This window comes from Solanum lycopersicum, chromosome 11, assembly GCF_036512215.1.
Source record: "Solanum lycopersicum chromosome 11, SLM_r2.1".
NCBI classification, from domain to species: domain Eukaryota; kingdom Viridiplantae; phylum Streptophyta; class Magnoliopsida; order Solanales; family Solanaceae; genus Solanum; species Solanum lycopersicum.
The window spans coordinates 4164298-4189673 of record NC_090810.1 but is presented as its reverse complement, the minus strand read 5'-3'; the positions used below and the strand labels follow the sequence as shown (position 1 = coordinate 4189673).

The following is a 25376-nucleotide window of genomic DNA, read 5'->3' as shown; positions in this document are numbered from 1 at the left end:
TGTTAGTTTATGAATTTTTTTTTAAAAAAAAGTTGACAGTATATTTCAATTAATATGTTGAAAAAGATGTAAGTTACTCTCTCCGTTTAATGACATGTTTTGATATTATCAAAAGTATCACTCTATAAATAAAAAATTTAGAATCGTGAGGCAAAATGACTATTCAATTTCTTTTTAAATTTTATTGAATATTTTCTCTATTTTATATTACTTTTCATATGAAGAATTAAATTATAAAAAATATTAAGTTGATCTAATTTAATTTAGCTTTACAAATTAATTAAATTAATTTTTGAAAAGCAAAATATTAAGATAAAGTGAGTATTATAAACATATCATAATTACTTTTTTTTTAGAATTATTTTTTTATACCAAAAAAATACGTATAGTTCAATTGGTTAACTACATCAATTTAAATTTTATTGACAAAAATATCATTCTTCACTTTATAATCCTTTGCTAAATTAAAACTTTCACTAATAATTCAAAATATGAAAACAAAAAGACAACTAAAAAGAATTTTATACTCATTTTACATTCATGTATAATTTTTTTTTATTTTTTCATAATCAAATATTCAAATTAACCCCCCAACAAAAAATACTTTTTTTCCTACAACAAATTCCACCCCCCACCCCCACCCCCACCCCAAGAGTTGAGGATCTAAAATATATAAAACACACATACAGAAAGTGAAGAGGAAGAAGAAAGAAAAAAAAATGGATTCATCTTCATTAACATGTAAAAAGTTAACAGTAATTGCTGTATTAGCAGTTTTGATACAAGTATTTGGGCTTGCTCTCTTTGTTCTTGGTTTCTTCCCTGTTAAACCAGCACTCTCTGGATTCAGGTACTCAAAAAAAAGAAAAAAGAATTGATCTTTTTGAGTTTCATTTCTTAAAAATCCAATCTTTTCTTGTTTCATTATTGTAAGAGCTTGGAATTTTATTTTTATTCTGGAAAATTGTATAATAAGCATTGTGATTTCCCTTCTTTGTTCTGTTCTTTTCTCAATTTTCTTCAGTGGGGTAGAGAGTTTTTATCCGCCTGGAGCAGATGCAGCTGAGTTTCAGAATACCACCAATTTATCAGATTGTCAGCTCAAATATTTGTACCAGGTTGGTGTCTTTTTTGGGGTGGTGGGTGGTGGGGGTGTTCTTTATTGGGCTAAAAAGATCATCTTTTGTAGAATTTTTTTTTGTTGTACCAGTGTGGTGTATTTCTTCTTTGTTGGGGATGGGGGTATGTTTTTTTGGGCTAAAAAGATCATATTTGTAGGAAATTGTGTTATCTCATTTGTATGAAGTACTATATAACTGATATCCTTGTGTATAATTGTGAATACATCTGGCATGTTCAGAATTTGTGAAGGTTCTTGAAAGTTTGAAACTTGTTGAGATTTTTTATAGGACTGTCATGTTTTTTTGGTGTACATGTTAATGTGGTTTTCTGCTGCTTTTGCATTGAATATGCTGAAGTGCTCTATTCTCCTTATAAGTTATGGTGTTTAATTTTGTAAAACTGCAGGAATTGTCTTTGGTGCCTCCTTTATTTGACCGGTTGATACTCATGGTGAGTGCTTTTTGTTAGTTTAGTCTTGCCTGAGAATGTTTTACTTGTGAATCCTTCAGGGCAATGTCTGGTTGGAAACATGATTTCCTTTTTTGCTGATCAAATCTGTTTGTTTAGGTTATTGATGGTCTTCCAGCAGAATTCGTGCTTGGGAAAGATGGTGAACCTCCACCAAAGTCTTTCATGGAAGCTATGCCATATACTCAATCCTTATTGAGTAAGGGGAGGGCAATTGGCTATCATGCAAAGGCTGCACCTCCTACTGTCACAATGCCTCGCTTGAAGGTAAGCTGAATGAGTTTCGGACAAATTTCCTGTTTAAGAAGTTGGTTTCTCAGTAGCTGTGTGCTTGCAGGCCATGGTTTCTGGAGCAGTTGGGGGATTTTTGGATGTTGCCTTCAACTTCAATACACAAGTTTTGCTGGACGACAACATAATTGGTTAGTTGGAAAATCTTCTTAAGATTCTACATGATAAAGAACAAAGTCCCTTTTAAGTTATAGATTGTCAATTGATTGTAGTGGTTTCTAGATTAGATGTCTTAACATGACCCATGATTTCTCTTCCTGTCACAGTTCAATTCCTAAAAGTTGGTTGGAAACTTGTGATGCATGGTGATGAGACATGGCTTAAGTTGTTTCCTGGAATGTTTTCGAGGCATGATGGAGTGAGCAGTTTCTTTGTAAGTCCGTTTTAAAACCAGGAATTCGAAGCATTCTTATTCGATAATTCTTTTTTCTCTCCTATTGTTCTTGTGGCTTAGCGATTTTCTCCTCTCTGCTGGTGTAGTTTGTTCATTTATTCTCTTTAGTTTCTTGGTTTGCTAAAACACAGAAAGTGTCTTCAGCCATGCTAGTGAAATACCATTTTTTGAGTTATTTGTTGGATCAAATATCTTGGGGTGGAGTTGTAATCTACATCTAGGTCTATAGTCGAATGCTGCTTAAGGTGTAAGATTTAATTGCTTTGCTTGTGCCTGGTGTTGAAAAGTTGAAGTTCTTAGTTGCTTATGGAATTCATCCTGCAGGTTAAAGACACTGTCCAAGTAGATCAAAATGTATCTCGACATTTGGTTGATGAACTTAGTCGTGCTGACTGGAGTCTTCTGGTAATCTCTTTTTCCCTTATATTTGTTTGTTTGTTAAACATTTTCCTAAGAACTAGTTAAATCAATTGAGAGAAAACAAAGAGAACAATAGTTGCTCAAAATGATAAATTTGAAGAAGCATACCCTGTGGCAGCAGCCAGAAGAAGAGTAGCAACTTCTGGCTTTACGTCTTACAATGTAGCAGTAATTATTGTACTTAATCAAAGCTCAGCCTGATAAATCATCATCATCATCATCATCATCATCATCATCATCATCATCGTAATTGTGTACTCACCATCTTATCATTATTGATGTGTGTAATTCATCAAGGTTAATTTACTTCGACATGTGATGCAGAAAATGCCTATCCCTAGCAAATTAAGTTTTAGTTTATATGAAAAGTTGTTCCTTCAATGAACTGAGGCAATCTATGTTTTGGTTAGCATTGGAAGGAAGATCCAGATCAATTGCCCCAAGTAGAGGAAGAGTGCTTCTCTTCCAAGGGCTTGCCTTGGCATAGAAAGTTAGACAGAAGTGAGTGAATGTAGCACACCTCATTGAACTCGCTTCACTTTGTCAGTCTTAAAGGCATCATGAAGTGGCAATTCGCTATGCATGTGAAGTGCTCTTTATTGCATGTTTTACTTTTGACCAAAGTGCTTAGGCCTCGTCGCTTAGGTTTGCCTCAGCTTCTAAAACATTGTTTTTACTTTGCTTGATTTAGTGAGGACATAGTGCTTCTGCCGAGACTGATAGACTATTTTTACCATTAATCAGATGCTTAAGTAAAGTGATTTTCCTTCTTGAGTATATATTGAACTGGTCTTCATATATGATGTTCCAGAATCTGCTGCTTTGAGAGCACAAATTTAAAACCTAATGACTTAAGTCTTATTTTCTATGGTCATACATGTGTAGTCATCCTTCCATTGAACAACTATATTTGCGTGCCAGTTTTGTTGGCATGCTCAGTTGATGTTTCAAATTCCAACTAACACCTGTAAACCTATTAAACATCTTCCTTTTTCGAGAATATTTGTTTTATATATATGTGGAGATCATTATTGAACTAGCAGATACATCGGGATGTTCTAGTACAAGATGTTTTATAATTAATTTTACAGAAAGTTTATTTTGCATATTCTGTTCGGGATTTTCGTTTCAAAATAGATGAAAGTACACCCCCCACCCCCGGGCCCTCTCTATCAAAACGTCTAAATCATTGCATCTTGTGAGATCCATGACATGTTGCTGATAGTTCATCTTTTTTTTCTGTATAGTTACTTTTTTGTTTGTTTTTACTTCATTTAACTCAAGCTTCCACTGTTTCAGATTCTCCATTATCTTGGCTTGGATCATGTTGGACATATTGGTGGGCGCAATAGGTGTGCCATGTTAATTTGCAGTTTGCATTGAGTTTCCAAAGAAGAAAGATGATAATACATCCATAATACTTTCTTGGGGTGTTTATTACAGTGTGCTGATGGCCCCCAAACTTGAAGAGATGGATGAAGTGATCAAGATGATCGATCTGAATTCTTTACCTACCAACAATAATGATAAAGGACGGACACTCTTGGTTTGTGCTTCTATCTCTTCTCCAAGAGTTGTGTAGCTTATCAATAAGCTAGCAGTTATCCGTGATATTCCGGACTAAAAAGCATTGCCTTGTTATAGATATGGAGTAGTAACAAGTAATGAACCATTGTTGCCGTTAACTATGACATTTGAGTACTTGTCTTTTTCTATTTTACTTCCAAAAATATATAAATGTAATTTGCACAAAAAAAATTATATGAACAAAGTAACTGGAAAAACTTTAATTAAGTGAAATATAGAAGTAAAAGTAAAAGTTGAAAATTAAGCTCGAAATTGATAAGTAACACATCCATATGTTTCTTCAACAATTGATATATCTCTTTGCTGGTTGTTTATTGTTCATTGGTGCTCTGTCCAAAGTAGAGCCCATTTGCGCTGGGCTCATTCCTTGATATGTTGATGCTTTCTGCCTAAGCGAAGCGAAGCACCACCTAGCTTTGGGGTTTAAGCCCTTCCAATTGACCTTTAACAATATTGACCTACATCTTGATCAAATTTGAAGTATTATTTCTTCTTTTTAATATTTTTAACATGTGAATATGATTCCCCCATCCAATATCGAATCCATTCTTTATCTTATAAAAAAAAATTAAAGAATTTAACGTATGAATATGGTAATATATCAACAAGTTACCTGATATTCCTGTTGAATAGTGGAGCAAGTGTTTGTGGCATCACACTCCTCTAGTGTGTGAAGATATCATTTGATTATTCAACAACAGACTGAATATTCTGACTGTAATAATCCCTTGTCTTGTTATGGTGCACACATTTGCAGTTGGTAGTAAGTGACCATGGAATGACCGAAAATGGAAATCATGGAGGATCATCATTTGAGGAAACTGACTCGTTGGCACTTTTTATTGGTCCTACAAATTTTGAAAGTACATCTGGCACCCCTAACAAAGCCAACCAGGTATGTGACTATGAATTTTATTGTTGATTGAACTTTTAATGGATTATTTCATTGGTGCAAATTGGAATCACTTGCCATTTCTTTTCATTTGCACGGTCAGCTCTCTGCATGAAACAGTTATCTGTGATAGGCTGCTCGAACTCTCCAAAACGTTGCAGCACTGGTGTTTGATCCTCCAAAAATACAACACTTTTGGAGGATCCAACACGCACCAGCCAACTTTTTTAAAGAGTCGGAGTAACATAGGTGCTAGGTTGTTAAGGTGCAGCAGTACCTCCATTATGATTGGTATGATGTAAGAAGAAATATATAAGTTAGCAGTAAGTCTCTAAAATATATCTAGTGTTTCACCCATGTTCTGCATGGGAGCTAATATAAATTATGCAGTATTGGTTTTTCAATATAAACATTGTAATAAAAGAGTTGCTAGAGTAAGTTGTCTGAAATTCTTTCAAAAATAAAACTTGAACTAAAAGTGCTGGTAAAAGTAAGTTGATAAGTAGTGACCTTTTCCCAGTGTTTGTTGAATGTTGTAGGAGGTTTTGGTTTTATCTTAAAAAAGCTATTTTTGATAGTAGTTGCAGGGTTTCCTTATTTGACACTGATAAGATTGGTTTAATCATCAACTTGTTTATTTATCAGTAATGCATTATTGTGGTGTTACAGGTTGACCTTACTTCAACATTAGCTCTTCTTTTTGGTGTTCCGATACCAAAGAACAACGTTGGCATGTTGATGCCAGAAACTTTCAAATCATTAACAGGTCTGATTTGGTAGTATATGTTGTTAATTCTGAGCTATAGAATGTTGATATCTGGTGATAATTGTTAAGGATAAGTGTCAGAATATGTGTTACGTAGTAGTGATGACTATCTACATAAGGAAAATCTCTGTGTGTGTTTGGATATCCTGTTCCTTCTGCATCCACAAGTGAGGCATGGGCTCGAAAGAATTGAATTCTGCATTTTTCTTCATCTTGTTTTTTCTGTGTATCTGAACAACAAATGAGAAACTTTCCTGCACAGACCACAGCTGTTCCAGTTCCCTGCTCATCCAATTATTAGTCAAGATTTCTGAATTGTTTACACTTCACCATACTGGTTCTATGCTTATTTAATATACTCCGACTGCATTCTTCTTGGCTATTGTTGATTGATTGGTGAAGTTGAAATGCCACAAATCTATCATGTTTAATCATATGGGAGTTAAAGGCAATGATTGTTAATGATTTAATCACAGTTTTACATGGGGTGCTTCTCCAATGTTCTTCAGAGAATCCCAGTTTATTCATATGCTCTGTGCTTCCTGGTATCAGTGGTTGTTATCTTGGTTTTTGACTAGAAAAGGGAACTAGGACTGCTATATGCAGTTTCCTACGAAAAAAAATCACTTTTGGAGGTTGCGTCCTTTTTTTTAACCCTGGAACTAGAAGGGACATTTTTGGGGGGCTGAATTCAGTCTGAGATTGAGAGTTCTCTTTGATGGCTCATGATGGTGAATGCTAGTTCATTCAGGAGTGAGGTTCCTCGGAGAGTCGGAGTAAAATGGGCTTCACGATGAATCTAACAGAAGTATGCATTTTCAATATTAGGACGCTTAATATTGAGAGGTTATACTTTGACTCCTGACAACTTGTCGTTGGAGAACCTCAAATAGGCTCACGCTAACGGAAATAGTTGGAATTCTCATTAGTCTTGGTGCTCAAGTTTGACAAGATCAATCAGTCTCAACTGAATATCCTTATCTGGTTATGTTGTGACAGCGCGCTTTCTATGAAATGGAGAAAATAAATAGCAGCATATAGAGTAGCCCTGATACATTATTTCCAGTCCCATCATTTATTGTGACCATTTTGTAAGAATCATGTATTTCGTCTTTTTTGCACTATATATGCATTATAAAGTAAGTCATGTTCCTCTTTTTTTTCTTCAAGTATTTCAGTTGACCAACAACTCAGGTTATTGGAGTTGAATTCCTGGCAATTGCTTAGGCTCCTTGAAGCGCAATTACCTGGTTTAGTATGTGAAAACTTCTCATGCGACAACTTCAGGGATGATGGATCTGAGATGACAAGAGGTTACAATAGTATGGAAGAGACCTTTTGTTGTTTGTATATGAAGGCTGCAGATCTTCACAGATCTTGGAAGTCCGGGGAAGAGAAAAGGTGGTTGATGGTTTGTAATAGCCAATTTGACATACTTCTTCTCGGAGATTTTATTCGAGCAAAATTCTAATTCTTGTGTTGTTTTCTTCTCATATTTCATATAGATCTGCTAGTGGGGACAATTGTCACAGCATTCTTATGGCATATCATAATTTCTTAAGAACTGCAAGTGAGTGGCTATCTCATAGAGCAACTGACGTGAGTTTAACCTTATAAAATTTTTCTTTTGCATTTCCAGATAGTAATAGAGCAGAGCATTCAATGATTTTTAATTCTGTCGTATTATTACCTTTGTGCAATATTTGTATTAAGTTTTATTTAATGTTTTTCAGAAACCTGTTGGCCGACTTATATTTGGAGTAGCCGCTATGCTCGTTTCATGTTTGATACTGCTGAGCCTTCTGTTTCTTTTAGGAAAGCAAGTTTTCTCTGAGCAGAATCAGCAGTTTTCTAGTGCCAATAATGACCTGAGCTGGTGGCATTTGGATGAAGTTTTTATTCTTGTGGTAATTGTTATTGTTGTCATAAGCATGGGGTCCAGTTCTCTGGTGGAGGAAGAACAGTACATATGGCATTTCATGACATCCTCGCTTTATTTGTTATCTCTCCGGAAAGTAATGCAGCATATCGTAACAAGGACAGAGCAAAATACAAGTGCTACCTTGGGACTGAAAACAAATAATTATATCCAGATTTGCTCAATTTTTGTGATTCTCAGTTCTGGGAGATTTCTGAGAGGATGGCATCAAGGTGGTGTTAATTGGACTAATCTTCCTGACATTTCAAAATGGTTAGAGCAGGCGGGAAACACTTATATAAAGTTGCTCCAGCTGGTTTCGGTGATCATCATAATCAATTTAAGCTTAGTTTCTCTTATGTGGTCCCGACGTTCAAAAAAGAACTTTATGACCATAGTTTCCTTGATGCACTTGTTCCCAGGGTGGCTGGTTTTACATTATATCACTAAATATCAAGATGTTGCGTTCAGTACAGGTAGTTATGATGCTACTGTAATGGCTCAGTTAATTTATGTTGTCCTAGGTTTCTGTTCAACGACTATTGTTGTTGCTGTGCCATGGTGTATACCTTTCCAAAATCGTACGCTTTCTGTTCCTGAAGTCCAAAGAAAGGCTTGGGGTTTATGTTTTAGGGATTCTGCATATGTGATTGGCTTGAGTTACGTATATTATTGGTCGCTTTTACAGCTATTGTTGCAGCAGCCCGTAAATTCAATGCCTGTACTATTTCTCTTCCTACAAGTACTAGCTAGCATTTGGTTTTCTTCTGGTTCCAACCAGCATCGCAGGCAGTGGGTTGAGGTCAGTCAGATCTTTTAAATATTCATCCAAGTTCTCTTTTTATTTCTGTCTTTTTAAACAATTACGACGTCTTTGTCTTTTGTCTTTGAGGACTGCCGCCCAATACTAGTTTCACAAGTCTTGTTTTCTCCTTTTCTGTGTCAGGTTGCTGCACTTTACTACATGGGAATGGCAGGCCATTTTGGTCTTGGTAACACCAACACCCTAGCTACAATCGATGTTGCTGGGGCTTTTATCGTAAGTTTCTTGTGTAAAATCTTTAATATTGTGTTTCATGCTAATTTCTCGTCTGCTTAATATTGAATCTGATGCTTCCTATTGATTTAATTGCCAGGGTGTGTTGAACCACTCAACTGTACTTTCTGGTGTCTTAATGTTCATTATTACGTACGCTTCACCAATGTTATACCTCCTTAGTATGGTGATGTACAATTCTGTGAAGGACACGAGCAGTTCCATAATTTCCGAGAAAGGCAACATTGGATCGTTGCTCAAGAGGACACTTGGTTTTCCTTGTCTGGTTCCGTTGGGTTTGAACTCCATTCTTTTGATTGCTTACACAACTGTGTTGCTGCTAATGCGGAATCATTTATTTGTTTGGAGTGTATTTTCTCCCAAGTAAGTGTCACTAAAAAGTTGATATTTTGCTTTATCATATATTTTGTATGGAGATTAAGAGTGACATTTCTTCGTTCAGGTTCTTGTACGTTTGTGCTACGACTGTTTGTGTTTGCGTTGGTGTATCTATTGTAGCTTCAACTATGATCTATATCAGTTTGGTCTTGACTTACCGAGAGAAGTTGCACACTCATACAGACTAGTCTCAAGAAAGAGTATGACATATAAACAACTAACCCGATTCAAGTGTTCTGTTTGTTCTCCATCGACAGGTATGCCAGTTGCTTTACCCATTTACGTCGATCTAAACATTCTGGGGAAGTTGTGGACTAGAAAGAAGCATTCTACGCGAAGGCCTTCCACACTTAAAACCAGAACATTTTTGACAGGAAAGCTTACATCATAGAAGGTAAACGATTCATTTTTCAATTGGTTAACTGGGAAGATCGTTGAGCTGTAGATTTTTGTTATTTGTTCAAATCTATTTTCTTGCGATTTCGCTTAGGTTATAGAATGAGTTATGCCAAATTCCATGTAATGTCTGTGTTAGTTTGATCTGTTAAAACATACCTTTCTAGTCTTGAGATGCTTTTTGTAAATTGTTCTGTTCTTATTTTTGGCCCTTTAATTAACTTGGATACATAATGTATCTTGGGTCTACAGAAAGTGATGATATGAATAACATCAACATACTCGGTTTTTGGACGCAGACCTTACCTTTATGGGGTAGAGAGACGGTTTCTAATTGACCCTCGGTTCAAAATAAAAGCATTCAACATGAATTTTTTTAGATATAATTATCAATTTTTATGTTTTGAAGGCTGCAGTTATTAATATATTTTTACTGAAATTTTGAAAGTATAGTTAGGTAGATCAATTATCAATGAATGAAATGTGCAATGGTAAATTAAACTAAATCTTTCTTTATTTAATATTAAAAAAAAAAAAAAGGAATGAGGGGAATATAAAACTTAGTACTAGAAACAAATTAAAAAATCCTAAAACTTAATTAGTTTAATCTAAACATTTTATTAATGACTAGAAAATAATAAATAAATAGATTATATCATTCTTTTAGGAATCCCTCTTTTCTCGAGTTTGTCTTCGAGCTGGTCTTCCTTGTCGTTTAACTTCCAAATATTACTTGTGGTCTCGTATCTGTCTTTAACATTTTCTCGTTGCACATTAGTATTTTTAAGATCATTTGTTTGCTTCTCTATCTGTTCTCTCGTATCTGCTAACCTCTCCCAGTAATTGTCGATGGTTTTGCTTTTTGAGGATGACATTCTTGCTTTTTCTATATCAGAACTAGCTCGAGCAACTGTTGAATGCAAAAATAACAAGGTTAATAAAAAATTAAATGAAATCAAAATTATCGATATAGTAAATGTAGCTTCTTTTTCTACTACGTTAATACAACATTATTGTAATTCTTAAAGAAAAAATAATAACTCAAAGTGAAAAGAAACTTACGTTAATATTGTAAAAGCCTAAACTCAATTTGTTATGTGCATACACTATATTGTTTGTTTTTATAGACTCGAATTTCTTAATTATTTCCTTATTTTTCTTCTTTTAATCATACTCTTGCCAATTAATATAAACATTATACTAAAAATAACATATTTTGAAGAAAACTACGTCAAACTCAAAGGGGAAAAAAAAGGAAAATTTGATTACAAAAAAGGAGACATAAGTAAATACTTGTAAAATTATTATTATTATTAATAATAAGGCGTTAAAATGAAACAACATGTGTATTCTATTTACCTATTTTATTTTAAATTTTCCTTTTTTTTCCCCTCTTTTTTCTTGGATTTAATATTGATTTTTTTTTTCTAAAGTTGCAAGTGTTTTCCTAGTCTAAAATATGGTACTTCTCATTTTTAGTAGTAATTATTTTAGGCATGAGTAAAATAAAAATAAGGAAAGAATCAAACATTAATGTCTATATTTAAGAAGTTTTTAAAGAAAAGTTTGGATGCTAAAGCAAGTAAGAATTAAAAAAAAAACATAAAAATTTAGTAGTATTATAGACTCATGTTGTAAGTCTCAAATGATATACTAATAATAAAGATCACACTTAATATAATAAAATATTTTTTCAACTTGATTTTGATAATCAATTATGAAGTGTTGTATAGTTTTGCGAGTGAGGAGGAGCGAGAGATTGATTTGTAGTAGAACTTAGGTGATGACATGACGCGACTTTAATTTACCGAGTATATATAATTTTTTTTACATAAATGGAAGATTAGAATAGAAAGTTGATATATAATCGACTATTGCTGCATTTTATGACAGAGAGACAAGTTATATGTTGAAGGAAGATGTTCTTTTCGTGGAGCTTTGAACTCTTCAACTAATTCGGAGTTGCTTGAGTTTTACGACTATGTTTAGTGGGACAAGTCAAGAGACATATTGTTGAATTGACGTAGATTAAGTCGCAGTTAACTTGAATCTCCTTAAATAAAGCGAGACATTCACGCCTCAGTTTCAATGATAATTTATTTATTTATTTTTTGTTCATTTTATTTTAAGTGTAATTTAATCATGAATTGGGGGTATATTACATTAATTCACGATTGTTATGAATATATAAGGTTATGCTATCTTGTATTCGAATAGTTACGTATTTAAACAGAAGTGTTCTAAACTATTAATAAATAATTGATATGTTCAATTAAAAGTGTTTATAAGCGGATATATGATTAAAACAAATTGATTGACATACACAAAAAAATGAAAAAATCATACATTTTTGTTGAGTGACTCCTAAATATTAAAAAAATTATGTGAAATATAGTGAGGCTATAAGTATTTTTTCCAGATCATTACTAGGATCCGGTAAAAAAATTTATTTTCTTTTCCAAAATTCATATCACAATAGAATCATTAACTAACACACGAAAAATGGAAAATACGCTTAAAACATGTTGAGTGACTCATAAATACTAAAAAAATATATAATGTAGATCATATTGAAGCTATACATATTGTTTCCCTGGTCATTACTTGAGGTTCTATTTGTTTTTGCTAATTTAAATTTATGAGAAGTTTGGTTTATAATATTTACCACAATGTAAATAAGGTAAGTGTGTTTGAAATTCGGTTTGACTAGCATATAAATTTAGACTAACACAATTTTAACTTATTACATTGGGTTATCAAATTAAACTAGGGAAAAGGGTCAAATATGCCCCTAAACTATTCAAAAAGGTTTAGATATACCATCCGTTTAAAGTTTGGTTCACTGATGCCCTCGCCATCCAACTTTTGGTCCAAATATGCCCTTACGGATGTTAGTTGCCATGTTGGACATATCCAACTCATTTTTCATTTCTTCAAATGCCACATGGAATTGACATGTCATTTAGGCCTTACCACATAACATATATATGAAAATGTAAAGATATTCGGACTCATAAACACCTAATCCGACCCATAAATCAATCCCCTTTTAAATAAATTATCCGACCAATTTTCAACAATTTTGTTTAATTTTTTTTTTGATAAATTCCAAAAATGAGTAATTGATTAATAAAAAAAATAGGAAAATATGAAAAAAGTATAAAATTAACGCCAAAAATTCATAAATAATTATAGTAACCTTAAATTCAATTTAAAAACTTTGTTTAAATTTTTTTATTTTTTTCGATAAATCTCGAAATGAGTAATTTGATTAATAAAAAAGGAAAAGGGGTCTGATATACCCCTCAACTTTGTCGTTTGGAGCTGATGTACCCCTCGTTATAAAAGTGGCTCATATATGCCCTTACCGTTATACAAACGGCTCACATATACCCCTGCCGTTACAAAATGGCTCATATATACCCTTCATTTAACGGAAGTTAAAAAATTAGTTTTAAATTTATATTTATTACTTGTAATTTTTAAAAAAATATTATTTAGGGGTATGTATGATTCTTCTATCAAAGTTCAAGGTATATTTTAATTTTTTTCATACATAAATTATTTTTTGACTTTGTTATATAATTATTTGAGTTTCTTATTCTTATTTTCTTTTTTTCTTTCATTCCTTAGTTTAAAGGGAAAAAAATTAAACTATTTTTTTGTGTGTATTGTAATTTAAATTCGTATTCGAAGAAAAAATTTGGTCATCCATAATAAGTTTTACAAGAATATTAGTGAAACATAAATAAATTTGATTATCAAAATAATAATTATAAATTAGTCATTGAAACAAAAAAAGGTCAAAAAAATATGTTTGACGAGGATAAAATTTACTCATATGGAATTCTATTTTTTAGAAAAAAATAATAAAAATTTAGATTAAAATTATATATTTTTTCATTTCCGTTAGAGGAAAAGGGTATATGTGAGCCATTTGTTTACAAGTAGGGGTATATATGAGCCACTTTCATAACAAGGGGTATATCAGCTCTAAATGACAAAGTTGAGGGATATATCAGACTCTTTTCCCTTGTTTTAATGATATATCCGCTTATAAACACTTTTAATTGAATATATCTATTATTTATTAATAGTTTAGAACACTTCTATTTAGATACGTAACTGTTAGGAAACAAGATAGCATAACCTTATATATTCATAACAATTGTGAATTAATGTAATATACCACAAATACATGATTAAATTACACTTAAAATAAAATGAACAAAAAATAAATAAATTATCATTGAAACTGAGGCGTGAATGTCTCGCTTTTTTAAGGAGATTCAAGTTAACTGCGGCTTAATCTACATCAATTCAACAATATGTTTCTTGACTTGTCCCACTAAACAACGTCGTAAAACTCAAGCAACTCCGGATTAGTTGAAGAGTTCAAAGCTCCACGAAAAGAACATCTTCCTTCAACATTTAGGATATTTTATTGTCTCAACTCTTTCGTTTACTATTACACACTATAATATTATTTTACTCTTCTCATCTTTTTTAAATGCCTAAACGTCACTATTAATGAGATAGAAATTCTTCGTTGTATTAAAAAAGAATAATATGGATAATAATGTAGATAAATGAACGAAAGGAATTATGCCTCAAAGGTTACATGATCTGTTACAAGGCTTTATGGATGAAATAATAGACCATATTAGATATTTAACATCTTTGTTATTATTAAAAACTCTGTAAATTTATATTATGTAAAAGTTGAAACTCTTAATAGTCTGTGAATATGATCTTACTAATATTATAAACAATTTATATACATATTATCAGTTTTTAATCAAAAGTCTGAATTAAATTTTTTATCTAAATTTTGATACAAAATTTATCAAAAAATGTTCTCTTTCTTTAATAGACTAAAGTACTAAAAGAAAACAGTTTTCAATCTTGAAAGTCATTTATTGAGTGATTATTTGCTTTGTGTAGTCTGTCATTTTGACTAATTGGGGTTTGATTACTTGAGTAAAAGTTATTCATTCTTAATTAAGGTGGAACACTAGTCATTTTTCCCTATTAGATTGATAATAATTAAGTACTAGCTGCTATAACAATATATTCAACGGAATTGTATATATTAGATATCGAGAGGGTATAATATCTTTGTGGAAGGTTGAAAGTTAGTCATTTTTCCCTTTTAGATTAAAGTAGGATTGCAAGAAAATACGATAATAAATTAATAAGATACAAAATAAATAAAATAACACATAGTAACACTTATTGGAGAGAAAAAAACAACACAATCACTAAATACTACTTTTAGTGAGAAACCACCTACCTCTCCCACATGTATAAGGTGCGGCAATTACATTTGATTACTTACTAACTTTATGCTCTAATTATCAATTTTTATTATTCAGTTACCTACTATGTACCTTTAGACTATAATTTTTATCATTCGACTATTCTAATTTCAATCTTCACGTCTACCTATCAAGAGTGATGTCCTAAGTCTTAATAAGTTGATTTCATACAATATCATATCTAATCATTTTTCATCTGTTTTTCTTCAACCTACCTCTACTTCCTTCGTCTCCTGCTATAATCAACATTTCACATCTATGCCCTAATTATCTATTTTCATCGTTCAGTTACCTACTATGTACCTTTCTACTATTATTTTTATCATTCGACTACTCTAATTTAAACCTCCACGTCTACCTATCAAAAGTGATGTCCTGAGCCTTAATAAGTTGAATTCATATAATATCATATCCAATCATTTTTCATCTGTTTTTCTTCAACCTACCTTTACTTCCTCAATCTCCTGCTACAATCAACATTTCACATCTATGCCCTAATTATCAATTTCATCGTTCAGTTACCTACTTTGTACCTTTCGACTATAATTTTTATCATTCGACTACTTTAATTTCAATCTCCACGTCTACATATCAAAAGTGATGTCCTAAGCCTTAATAAGTTGAATTCATACAATGTCATATGGAATCATTTTTCATCTGTTTTTCTTCAACCTACCTCTACTTCCTCCGTCTCCTGCTACAATCAACATTGCACATTTATGCCCTAATTATCCATTTCCATCGTTCAGTTACCTACTATGTACCTTTCTACTATTATTTTTATCATTCGACTACTCTAATTTAAACCTCCACATCTACCTATCAAAAGTGATGTCCTAAGCCTTAATAAGTTGAATTCATACAATATCACATCTAATCATTTTTCATCTGTTTTTTCTTCAACCTAGCTCTACTTCCTCCGTCTCCTGCTACAATCAACATTTCATATCTCCTTATCGGTAAATCATTTTACTCTCTCTTCACATATTCAAATCATCTCAATTTCATTTTCTTCGTCTTATATGTCACACATGTCAATCCGACGTATCCCGTATAATCTGCTATCTCTCCTAATTATAAGTAATAAAAGATAAAGGGAAAAAGTTCTGATATATCCCTCAATTTTGTCATTTAGAGCTGATATACCCCTCGTTATAAAAGTGGCTCATATATGCCCTTCTCGTTATACAAACGGCTCACATATACCTCTGCCGTTACAAAATGGTTCACATATACCCTTCATTTAACGGAAGTTAAAAAATTAGTTTTAAATTTATATTTATTACTTCTAATTTTTTTAAAAAATTATTTAGTGGTATTATGATCCTTCTATCAAAGTTTAAGGTATATTTTAATTATTTTCATACATAAATTATTTTTTGACTTCTTTTATTATAATTATTTGAGTTTCTTATTCTTATTTTGTTTTTTTCTTTCATTCCTTAGTTTAAAGAAAAAAATTAAATTATTTTTTTTGTGTGTATTGTAATTTAATTTCGTATTCGAAGAAAAATTTTGGTCATCTACAATAAGTTTTACAAGAATATTAGTGAAACATAAATAAATTTAATTATCAAAATAATAATTATTAATTAGTCATTGAAACAAAAAAAATAAAAAAATATGTTTGACGAGGATTAAATTTACTCATATGAGATTATATTTTTTAGAAAAAAATAATAAAAATTTGGATTAAAATTATTTTTTTTTCATTTCCGTTAGAGAAAAAGGGTATATGTGAGTCATTTGTTTACAAGTAGGGGTATATATGAGCCACTTTCATAACAAGGGCATATCAGCTCTAAATGATAAAGTTTAGGAGTATATTATACTCTTTTCCCAAAGATAAATAATATAAGTAATTTATTATTATTTAAAAAAAAAAAAACTTTTCCAATTTTGTCCACTTCCCATCTTTACAAAAACTCCTTGTTTTTTTCAAGCTTTTTCCATCTTCGTCTCCTTCTCTTCTGCAACTACTTTTCTGGTCCAAAAAAAAATGGAGAATCAGCGATTTAAAGCAAAGGACACCCATAATGCGAAATTCAAAACTTATCTCACTGCCTCTGAATACTTTCTTCAGCAACGAAACTTCGAAGATTGTCGTAATTACGCCTTAAAAGCCATTGAAATCGATTCAAATCAAACTTCCCCTTCACAAATTCTCGCTATAGCGAATGTATTACTTCTCTCTACCACCATTAACGAACACCCAAATCACTATTCTATCCTTAACCTTCCTCTCTACACTCAAAACCCACAACTCATCAAAACCCAGTTCACGAACGTTACCAATCTGTTAAACCCTAACAAAAATCGGTACCCATTTGCTTCGGAAGCTTTTGGGTTTGTACTCAAAGCTTGGTCTGTACTTTCGAACCCCACCCAGAAAACCCGTTTTGATAACGATTTGAAAAACAGGGGAGAACAGAAGGGTAGTTTTTGGACTGTGTGTCCTTACTGTTACTATGTGTATGAGTTTTTGAAGGATTATGAAGATTGTTGTTTGAGATGTCCGAATGAGAAATGTAGAAGAGTGTTTCATGGGGTGCCTATTGTGGGCCCATCTCCGCCACCTCAGGTGGCGGAGAAGGGCGAGTATCACTGCCTCGGGTTCTCTGTTTTGGGCAGTGGTACTCACCCTTTGTGGTCACCTTTTGTCGCTACAAAGACTAACAAAAATAATGTTGAGTCTGGAATCGCGAAGAAGAATAATGTGGATGAGTTCATTGAAATTTCCGATGATGATGAGGATGATAATGGAGGAAATGAGAAATCTTTAGGGGTCGAAGAGTTATTTGTGGAAACTAATGGGGTGAAAGTGGATACGGGAGGTGATTTCAAGGAGAAAAGGAGAAAAATGGAGGGGAAGAGTTTAAATAAGGTGTTAGGAAAAGGGAACAAAGTCAAGATAAATGAGATTGTTTATAATGATGATTTCGAGACTAATGAGAATGATGTTGAGTTTGGTAACGCGGGAGAAAAGATTAATGAGAACGATGTTGAACCTGGTAATGCGGGAGAAAAGACTACTGAGAATACTGTTGAGTTTTTTACGAGAGATGATATATATGTGATGATGCAAGAAGAATTTGATATTGGGACATTGTTCTTATATGAGTAATTGAGGAAGAGAGTTATCTACTTTGTTAGTATTACTAGTAATGGATGGTATGCTTTAGTGTTACTTAAATATTGAAAAGTCTAAACTTTTGAAATATTTTAGTATTTCTAGTAGCGAAACAATGATGGGGCTCAATTGTCAAATATGTATATAGCATTTTGTTTTAGATATTGAAGTTTTTGTTTGAAATATGAAAATATTGGTTGATTTCTGTCACTCATTTAAATATTGATGGATAGAGTTATGTGTTTATGTGAGGTCGTAATTATCTTGTAAAATTAGTTAAAATGTGTATAGACTGGTATGGATACAACCATTATGAAAAGGAATCTTGTTTGAATGTGCTTATGAATTGGTGGTAGCAAGCTTTGCCAAGACTCTCAGGCTATGGTTATTGATTGACTCTTTTGTATTTGGGCAGTTTGGTTCACCATTTGTTGGCCTTTTTGTTATCTTTTGCCTCAATAGAACAAATGTTGAATTCTTCTTCTTGTTAATTTTCTCTTTTTTTCGCTTGGTTCACTTGCTATGTTTACATATGTGGGTAAGTTTTTTTCGTTTACATTTACTATAGTTATTCATATGTCGTATTAAACTTCAAAGTATCGAGAAATTCAATAAGTTTTCGAAACAAAAATAGTTAGAAAATATGATAACTCAATAGTAAGATACAAAGAAAATGAAACAACATATATTAATACACACAGAAAAAAATAATAAACGAATATTACTAGGAAGAATAAGAATAGAGGAGGCTAGCCCTTGCCTCTCTGTCATAAAATACAGCAATACTCGATTATATATCAATTTTCTATTCTAATCTTCGATCTATATAAATTTTTTTTATGTATGCTTGGTAAATTAAAGTTGCGTCATGTCTACAAATTAATCTCTCACTCCTCCTCACTCGCAAAACTATACAACACTTCATAATTGATTATCAAAATCAAGTTGAAAAAATATTTTATTATATTACGTTTGATCTTTATTGTTAGCATATCATATGAGACTTTACAACATGAGTCTATAATACTACTAAATTTTTATGTTTTTTTTTTTAATTCTTACTTTCTTTAGAATTTAAACTTTTCTTTGATAACTTCTTAAATATAGACATTAATGTTTGATTCTTTCCTTATTTTTATTTTACTCATGCCTAAAATAATTACTACTAAAAATGAGAATTACCATATTTTAGACTAGGAAAACACTTGCAACTTTAGAAGAAAAAAAAATCAAAATCCAAGAAAAAAGAGGGGGGAAAAAAGAAGGAAAATTTAAAATAAAATAGGTAAATAGAATACACATATTGTTCCTTATTATTATTATTAATAATAATAATAATACAAGTATTTACTTATGTCTCCTTTTTTGTAATCAAATTTTCCTTTTTTTTCCCGTAGTTTTCTTCAAAATATGGTACTCTAATTCTTATTTTTAGTATAATATATATATTAATTGGCAAGAGTATAATTAAAAAGAAGAAAAATTAAGGAAATAATTAAGAAATTAGTGTCTATAAAAACAAACAATATAGTATATGCACATAACAAGTTGAGTTTAGGCTTTTTTACAATATTAACGTAAGTTTCTTTTCACTTTGAGTTATTATTTTTCCTTACGAATTACAATAATGTTATATTAACGTAGTAGAAAAAGAAGCTACTTTTACTATATCGATAATTTTGATTTCATTTAATTTTTTATTAACTTTGTTATTTTTGTATTCAACAGTTGCTCGAGCTAGTTCTGATATAGAAAAATCAAGAATGTCATCCTCAAAAAGCAAAACCATCGACAATTACTGGGAGAGGTTAGCAAATACGAGAGAACAGATAGAGAAGCAAACAAATGATCTTAAAAATACTAACGTGCAACAAGAAAATGTTAAAGACAGATACGAGACCACAACTAATATTTGGAAGTTAAACGACAAGGAAGACAAGCTCGAAGACAAACTCGAGAAAAGAGGGATTCCTAAAAGAATGATATAATCTATTTATTTATTATTTTCTAGTCATTAATAAAATGTTTAGATTAAACTAATTAAGTTTTAGGATTTTTTTTATTTGTTTCTAGTACTAAGTTTTATATTCCTCCGTTAAAGACTTTTTCCTTTTTCCATTACCAACCTCTTCTTCATCGTCAGAAATTTCAATAACCTTATTTACATCATTCTTCTCGTTAGTCTTTTCTCCCATGGTACCAGACTCGGCATTGTTCTTATTAATACTTGTCCCCACAAGTGGAAGAGAAATTAGTTGAAAGTAATGATGAGGAAGTGGATAAAGAAGAAGGTCATTTCAAGAAGAAGAGGATAAAAATGATGGCAAAGAGTTCAAATAAGGTTCTAGGAAAAGGGAACAAAGTCGACATAAATGAAATTGAGTTTGTAATTATGGAAGATAATAATGCTGCGTCTGAAATTGTTGAAACGATAATAGTGTTGAGTCTGAAATTGTGGAAGAAAAAACTCGCGAGAATAGTAATGTGGATGAAACAACTAATAATAATAATACCGAGGATAAATCTATGGAAAATGATGATTTTGATGAATATCTGAGAGAGGATATCTATGATGAAATGAAGAAATTTTATAATATCGATTACTTTTGAGTAATTTAGCAAGTTCACTCTCGTTTGTATTATTGATTTTGATATGAAGATGTACTGAACTATGATTATTAATATATATATTATCAAAGTAATGAGTTTGAATTGTGTTGCATGTGCTTGTAAACTAACATTGTTCCTTGCATGTTATTCAACATTTATTTTTCTAATTTGTAGGTCAATATTATTATTATTATTATAAAATTTGCTTTTTTCTCATATCTAATTTGGTCTACAATTTATAAATGAATTTCCTTTCTTTTCTTTGAGAATGAAACCAATACATTATTAGAGGAATATATAAGGACGTGCCAATCTTGTTTCCAAGCAGTTACATATCTAAATAGAATGTTCTGGGGAAAAAAAATTTGTTCGATATTTAATATTAATATTGAAACTTGATTAAATTTGAATTCGCAAGAAAAAGTCTGTTGAGAGAACTCTCCCTTATAACAAAGGTGAATCCGCACCTAAGGAAACTCGATAGTTGATAATATGTTCATAAAAATGTTACTAAGCTTATATTTAATTAAAATAAATTAATTGTATATACAAAAAAATTATCTAATTTTTATTGAGTAACCTTCAAATGTTTAAAAAAATTAGGTGAATCATGGTGAGGCTATATGTATTGTTCCCCCGGATTATTATGGAGGATTCCGTAAATGTTTCAAAAATATTTTTTGAAAATCATATCATTAAAAACATTTATTGACTAACACACACTCAACTGATATTTGAACTTATAAGAGTTTGGTTCATAAAGTGATGTTTACCAAAAAAGTAAATAGGGTAAGAGTGTTTAAAATTAAGTTTAATTAGCATATAAGCTTTGATTAATACATTTTAAACTTATCACATCGAGTTGAAAATACTATTTTTATCCGATTAATATTAATTATGTTTACAAATGATAACATGTAGTGTCTTGATTGTGTAGATATATATATTTTTTTAAAAGATTATCTAAATATAGAATTTATTTTACGATATTTTTTAAGATCTCCGTTCATTTGAAAATATTACAGAATTGAATATATTACTTTACATAAAGTATCGATCGGATACATCACTTTACGTATATTCGGAACTTATGCAATGTATCAAAATATTACTTTACACGATGAATCAATCGGATGCATCAATTTATATGATGTATAAGGATAAGGAGAAATATATCTAAAATTAAAATACGATCTATCAAAACATTTTGAGATATATTCAGATTTCACTAAATTTAAGAAATTTAATTTGAAGAAGAGCAGGAGGAACACATTTTGGATTATGTATCCCAACTGATACTATAATTTGTTTTCTTTTACATTATCAAATAATTTAATTACGATTATAAAATTTGTAACTATATTTATGCATGATGTAAAGATCTTAACACAATTAGCTAGTACGTTCGATTTAAGTCTCATATTGAGCATAAAAGTTCAATCTCTATTAAAGGCGATTTCATATCTAGAGAAATTCCAACTTGAAACTTCGATGAAGAATAAAGAAATACTTATTCTTTTACCGACCACTGCAATTCTTGTTGTTCATTGATCTTGTTTCATATATATATATATATATATATATATATATATATATATATATATATATATATATATATATATATATTCTTTCTTTTTTATATAACACGTGAAAATTGAATATATATGATAAATAGTTATCGACAAACTTTATATCGAAAAAGGAAAATACTGGTATTTATTTCATTTTACTATCATTTTCATTACACATAACACATGCCACTTCATTATGCTATGCTAGAACTTCAAATTAAAAACGTACGTACATAGTTTTTATTATCGACTAAATTACAAAAAGTAGATAGAGTACGTAGTTTAATTCGAAATTCTTTAATTTACGACCATGTTCTTCATTTAAGGGTGGTTGACTCCATGACCACCGCGTCCGTGACCTCCACCACCATGACCTCCACCTCCGTGGCCTCCACCGCCATGATGACCACCACCACCGTGACCACCACCACCGTGATGACTACCGCCACCATGACCATGGCCTCCACCGCCCCCGTGGCCTTGTGTTTCAGCATTTAGTTGGCCTTCATTAGCTGCTATATATATATATATACATGAAACAAACATAGAGTAATTAGACTGAACATGACGTTTAAAAAAATAAATATTTTTTTAATACGCATCAAAATTGTATGTAGAGGTGAATTCAAAATTTTAGATTTACTAATTATTTCTCAATTCTAGAAATGAAAAGATAAGCATATTTCAACACTAACGAATTATGAAAAAAGATATCCTTAATTAATTAGTTGCGATCAAATATGTCATGACATTTTTATGATTATAACAAATATTATCAAGAGTAAAAAAGAAAATTTAAACATTAAAAACCTTCAAGTATAGCAAAATAACAATATTCCTTTTAAGACAGAATAAAAATAAGTACGTGTTGTTATCAAGTGAAATCATTATACCAAAAATGATATTTAGCGATATTTAATTAATAACAATAGCTTAATTATCGCTAAATTTATATACATTTAGCAACAATTAGCACTAATTATAAATATCTATAAAAACTTATAACGATAGTAGATTCAATTATAATTAACGTATACTGAAAAAAAAACTTTAATACTCTATGTTAACATATATGTTTGTTGTATTCTATTTTTTGTCATTGCATGCATGACCTATATATTTAATTATGTAAGACAATAAATCCATATGTTTAAGAAAATTAATATAGTAATTAATTAAAAGGTTTATATTACCTTTAGTCTCATCAACTGCTAGAGCTGAAACAAGAAAAAGTGAAGCACATAGAAGTGCAAGCAGAATAATTATACTATTATTTATCTTCATATTTTCTTTCACTATCCAACAAAAAAAAAAAAAAGATTTTTGAGATTACAATAGAATGATTTTCAACTAAGCTTTAACTTCAATTTATACCCAAAAGAATCCCACTACTAGACATAAAATCTTATGTAGTCTTGGTGGCGATGATTTGATTTTAATTCGAATCATTTTATTTTACGTGTCTTAATATATAAAATTAAAAAAAGTGATGTTATATTTATTAAATTTCATAAATTTAAATTAAAAATATGCATAATATGTTAAAATGTCGTTAAATTTATTGTCTTTAATATATAAAGTGTGATATAGAAATTAAATAATGAGTTTTTGAATATAAAAGAGTTATAAAAGGAAATATACATATTAATTATCTAACTAAAAAGAGAAAACAAGACACATATTTTTAAAAAATAGTTATTTTTGATGGACATTCGATCAAAATTTGATTAGTTTATTAAAGACTTTCGGTGAATTAAATACAAGTATAAAAAATCAATGATTCCCATTAGGAGTTTTCAATAAATACCGTATCGAATCTAGTTTATCGATAACATTTATGGATAATTCATTCAATATATTTTTATTCATGAGTCAAATTTTATTAAAATAATTTTTTAATAATAACACATAAATTAAAACGAAAAAAATATATATTTAAAAATACTTTTTTTTTAATAGATGGCGAACAAGATTATGGTAAACAAGTAAGCTACGTGGTGCATTCGATGTTTTACACATGGAATTTAAGATAATATTGCTTACAAAGATATATTTTGTCAATATATTCGTATAGTCAATTTTGGTGTCGATGTTGAAATTTTCTTAAAATCATTTTCAACGTATTGAAGTAAGCATAGAAGTGACGAAATCAAAATTTTAATAAAATCTACATACATTTGAAATAATATTATACTTGAAATTGTTAGAATATAAATAATTAATTTTGTTTTTCATTTTTGAACTATTAATTAGGATTATTTTTGAATTCTTATTACTATTTGTTATTGAATTTCTTTAAATTAGCTTCGATCGATCATCTTTTAATCTTGTTATTGTCTTTATTGTTATTGCCTCTTTTTCTTCTTTTCTTTGAGTTCAGAATTATGAAATTACACATTAATTATTATTGTGACTTGTGCATTTTTTAATTTGACTACAATCAAAAAATTCGTCTTTAGTAAACTAAATTGAGAAAACATTAGACATATATAGCATTTTAAAAAATTATAAATTAATGCAGATGTCAAATATAGTCTAATAATTTGTTTGTAAAGTTATATAAATATTAACTCTGAATCTAATATATCTAGATTATATTTATGCAACTTATACAAAATCTAAATAAGAACATTAAGAGACATTTGCATATAATATTTAAAATTATTTTTAAATTTTATAATCTTCGATATGACATGTTATATATAATATTAGAATTAATGAATTTCTTATGTTATATATAATATTAGAATTAATAAATTTCTTACTATCAAATGTTGCATTCTTTTCTATATACATTTAAGACGAAAGAAAAGTAAGATGCACACTATCAAAAAAAAACGTTTATGAATTATTCATCTAATTGATGAACTAAATTTTGATGGAACGTTTATTTCGAGAAGTATTTATGGTAACATATAAATTAAAACAGAAAATTGTTGAAAAAACAAAGCTTAGGGTTAAGTAACATGGTGCATTTGAAGGTTTTACACGTAAAATATGAAATGATAATGCTTACAAGGAAACATTTTGTCAATATCTTCGTATAGTCAATCTTGAC

The 25376-nt window shown here is 30.4% G+C and overlaps 2 protein-coding genes and 1 long non-coding RNA gene across 4 annotated transcripts; 2 read left to right on the top strand and 1 right to left on the bottom strand.

The window, feature by feature from the left end:
• The first annotated feature begins 655 nt into the window (after window positions 1-655).
• Window positions 656-11890, top strand: LOC101245312 (uncharacterized). 2 transcript variants are annotated; one of them, XR_738357.4, is made up of 18 exons: window positions 691-850; window positions 1025-1118; window positions 1528-1572; window positions 1690-1857; window positions 1928-2012; window positions 2148-2254; window positions 2600-2680; window positions 3995-4047; window positions 4139-4241; window positions 5040-5177; window positions 5844-5940; window positions 7119-7341; window positions 7446-7539; window positions 7674-8660; window positions 8805-8897; window positions 8995-9278; window positions 9358-9687; window positions 11583-11890. XR_738357.4 is itself a non-coding variant. In XM_004250095.5 (17 exons), exons 1-17 carry the CDS (start codon window positions 720-722, stop codon window positions 9479-9481), a joined length of 2907 nt encoding a protein of 968 aa, XP_004250143.1. In that variant the 5' UTR covers window positions 656-719; the 3' UTR covers window positions 9482-9877. The 2 variants fall into 2 exon arrangements, 1 of the variants encoding a protein (XP_004250143.1); XM_004250095.5 differs by lacking the exon at window positions 11583-11890 and having other exon boundaries at window positions 656-850; window positions 9358-9877.
• Window positions 11891-17006: 5116 nt separating this feature from the next.
• Window positions 17007-18131, top strand: LOC138339660 (uncharacterized). The gene has a single exon (XM_069291526.1). The coding sequence runs from the start codon at window positions 17007-17009 to the stop codon at window positions 18129-18131; it is 1125 nt and encodes a 374-aa protein (XP_069147627.1).
• Window positions 18132-22434: 4303 nt separating this feature from the next.
• Window positions 22435-23659, bottom strand: LOC104644472 (uncharacterized). The gene is made up of 2 exons (XR_011212331.1): window positions 23512-23659; window positions 22435-22833 (listed from the first exon to the last, which is right to left on the bottom strand). It is a non-coding gene; the product is annotated as an uncharacterized lncRNA (long non-coding RNA).
• Window positions 23660-25376: the final 1717 nt, after the last annotated feature.

Bases quoted from the DNA above. Each gene is read 5' to 3' on its own strand.
- LOC101245312 (XM_004250095.5), top strand. From the start codon at position 720: ATGGATTCATCTTCATTAACATGTAAAAAGTTAACAGTAATTGCTGTA. The intron at 7,540-7,673 runs GTGAGTTTAACC...AATGTTTTTCAG, and splicing joins TATCTCATAGAGCAACTGAC to AAACCTGTTGGCCGACTTAT. The intron at 8,898-8,994 runs GTAAGTTTCTTG...TTTAATTGCCAG, and splicing joins ATGTTGCTGGGGCTTTTATC to GGTGTGTTGAACCACTCAAC.
- LOC138339660 (XM_069291526.1), top strand. From the start codon at position 17,007: ATGGAGAATCAGCGATTTAAAGCAAAGGACACCCATAATGCGAAATTC.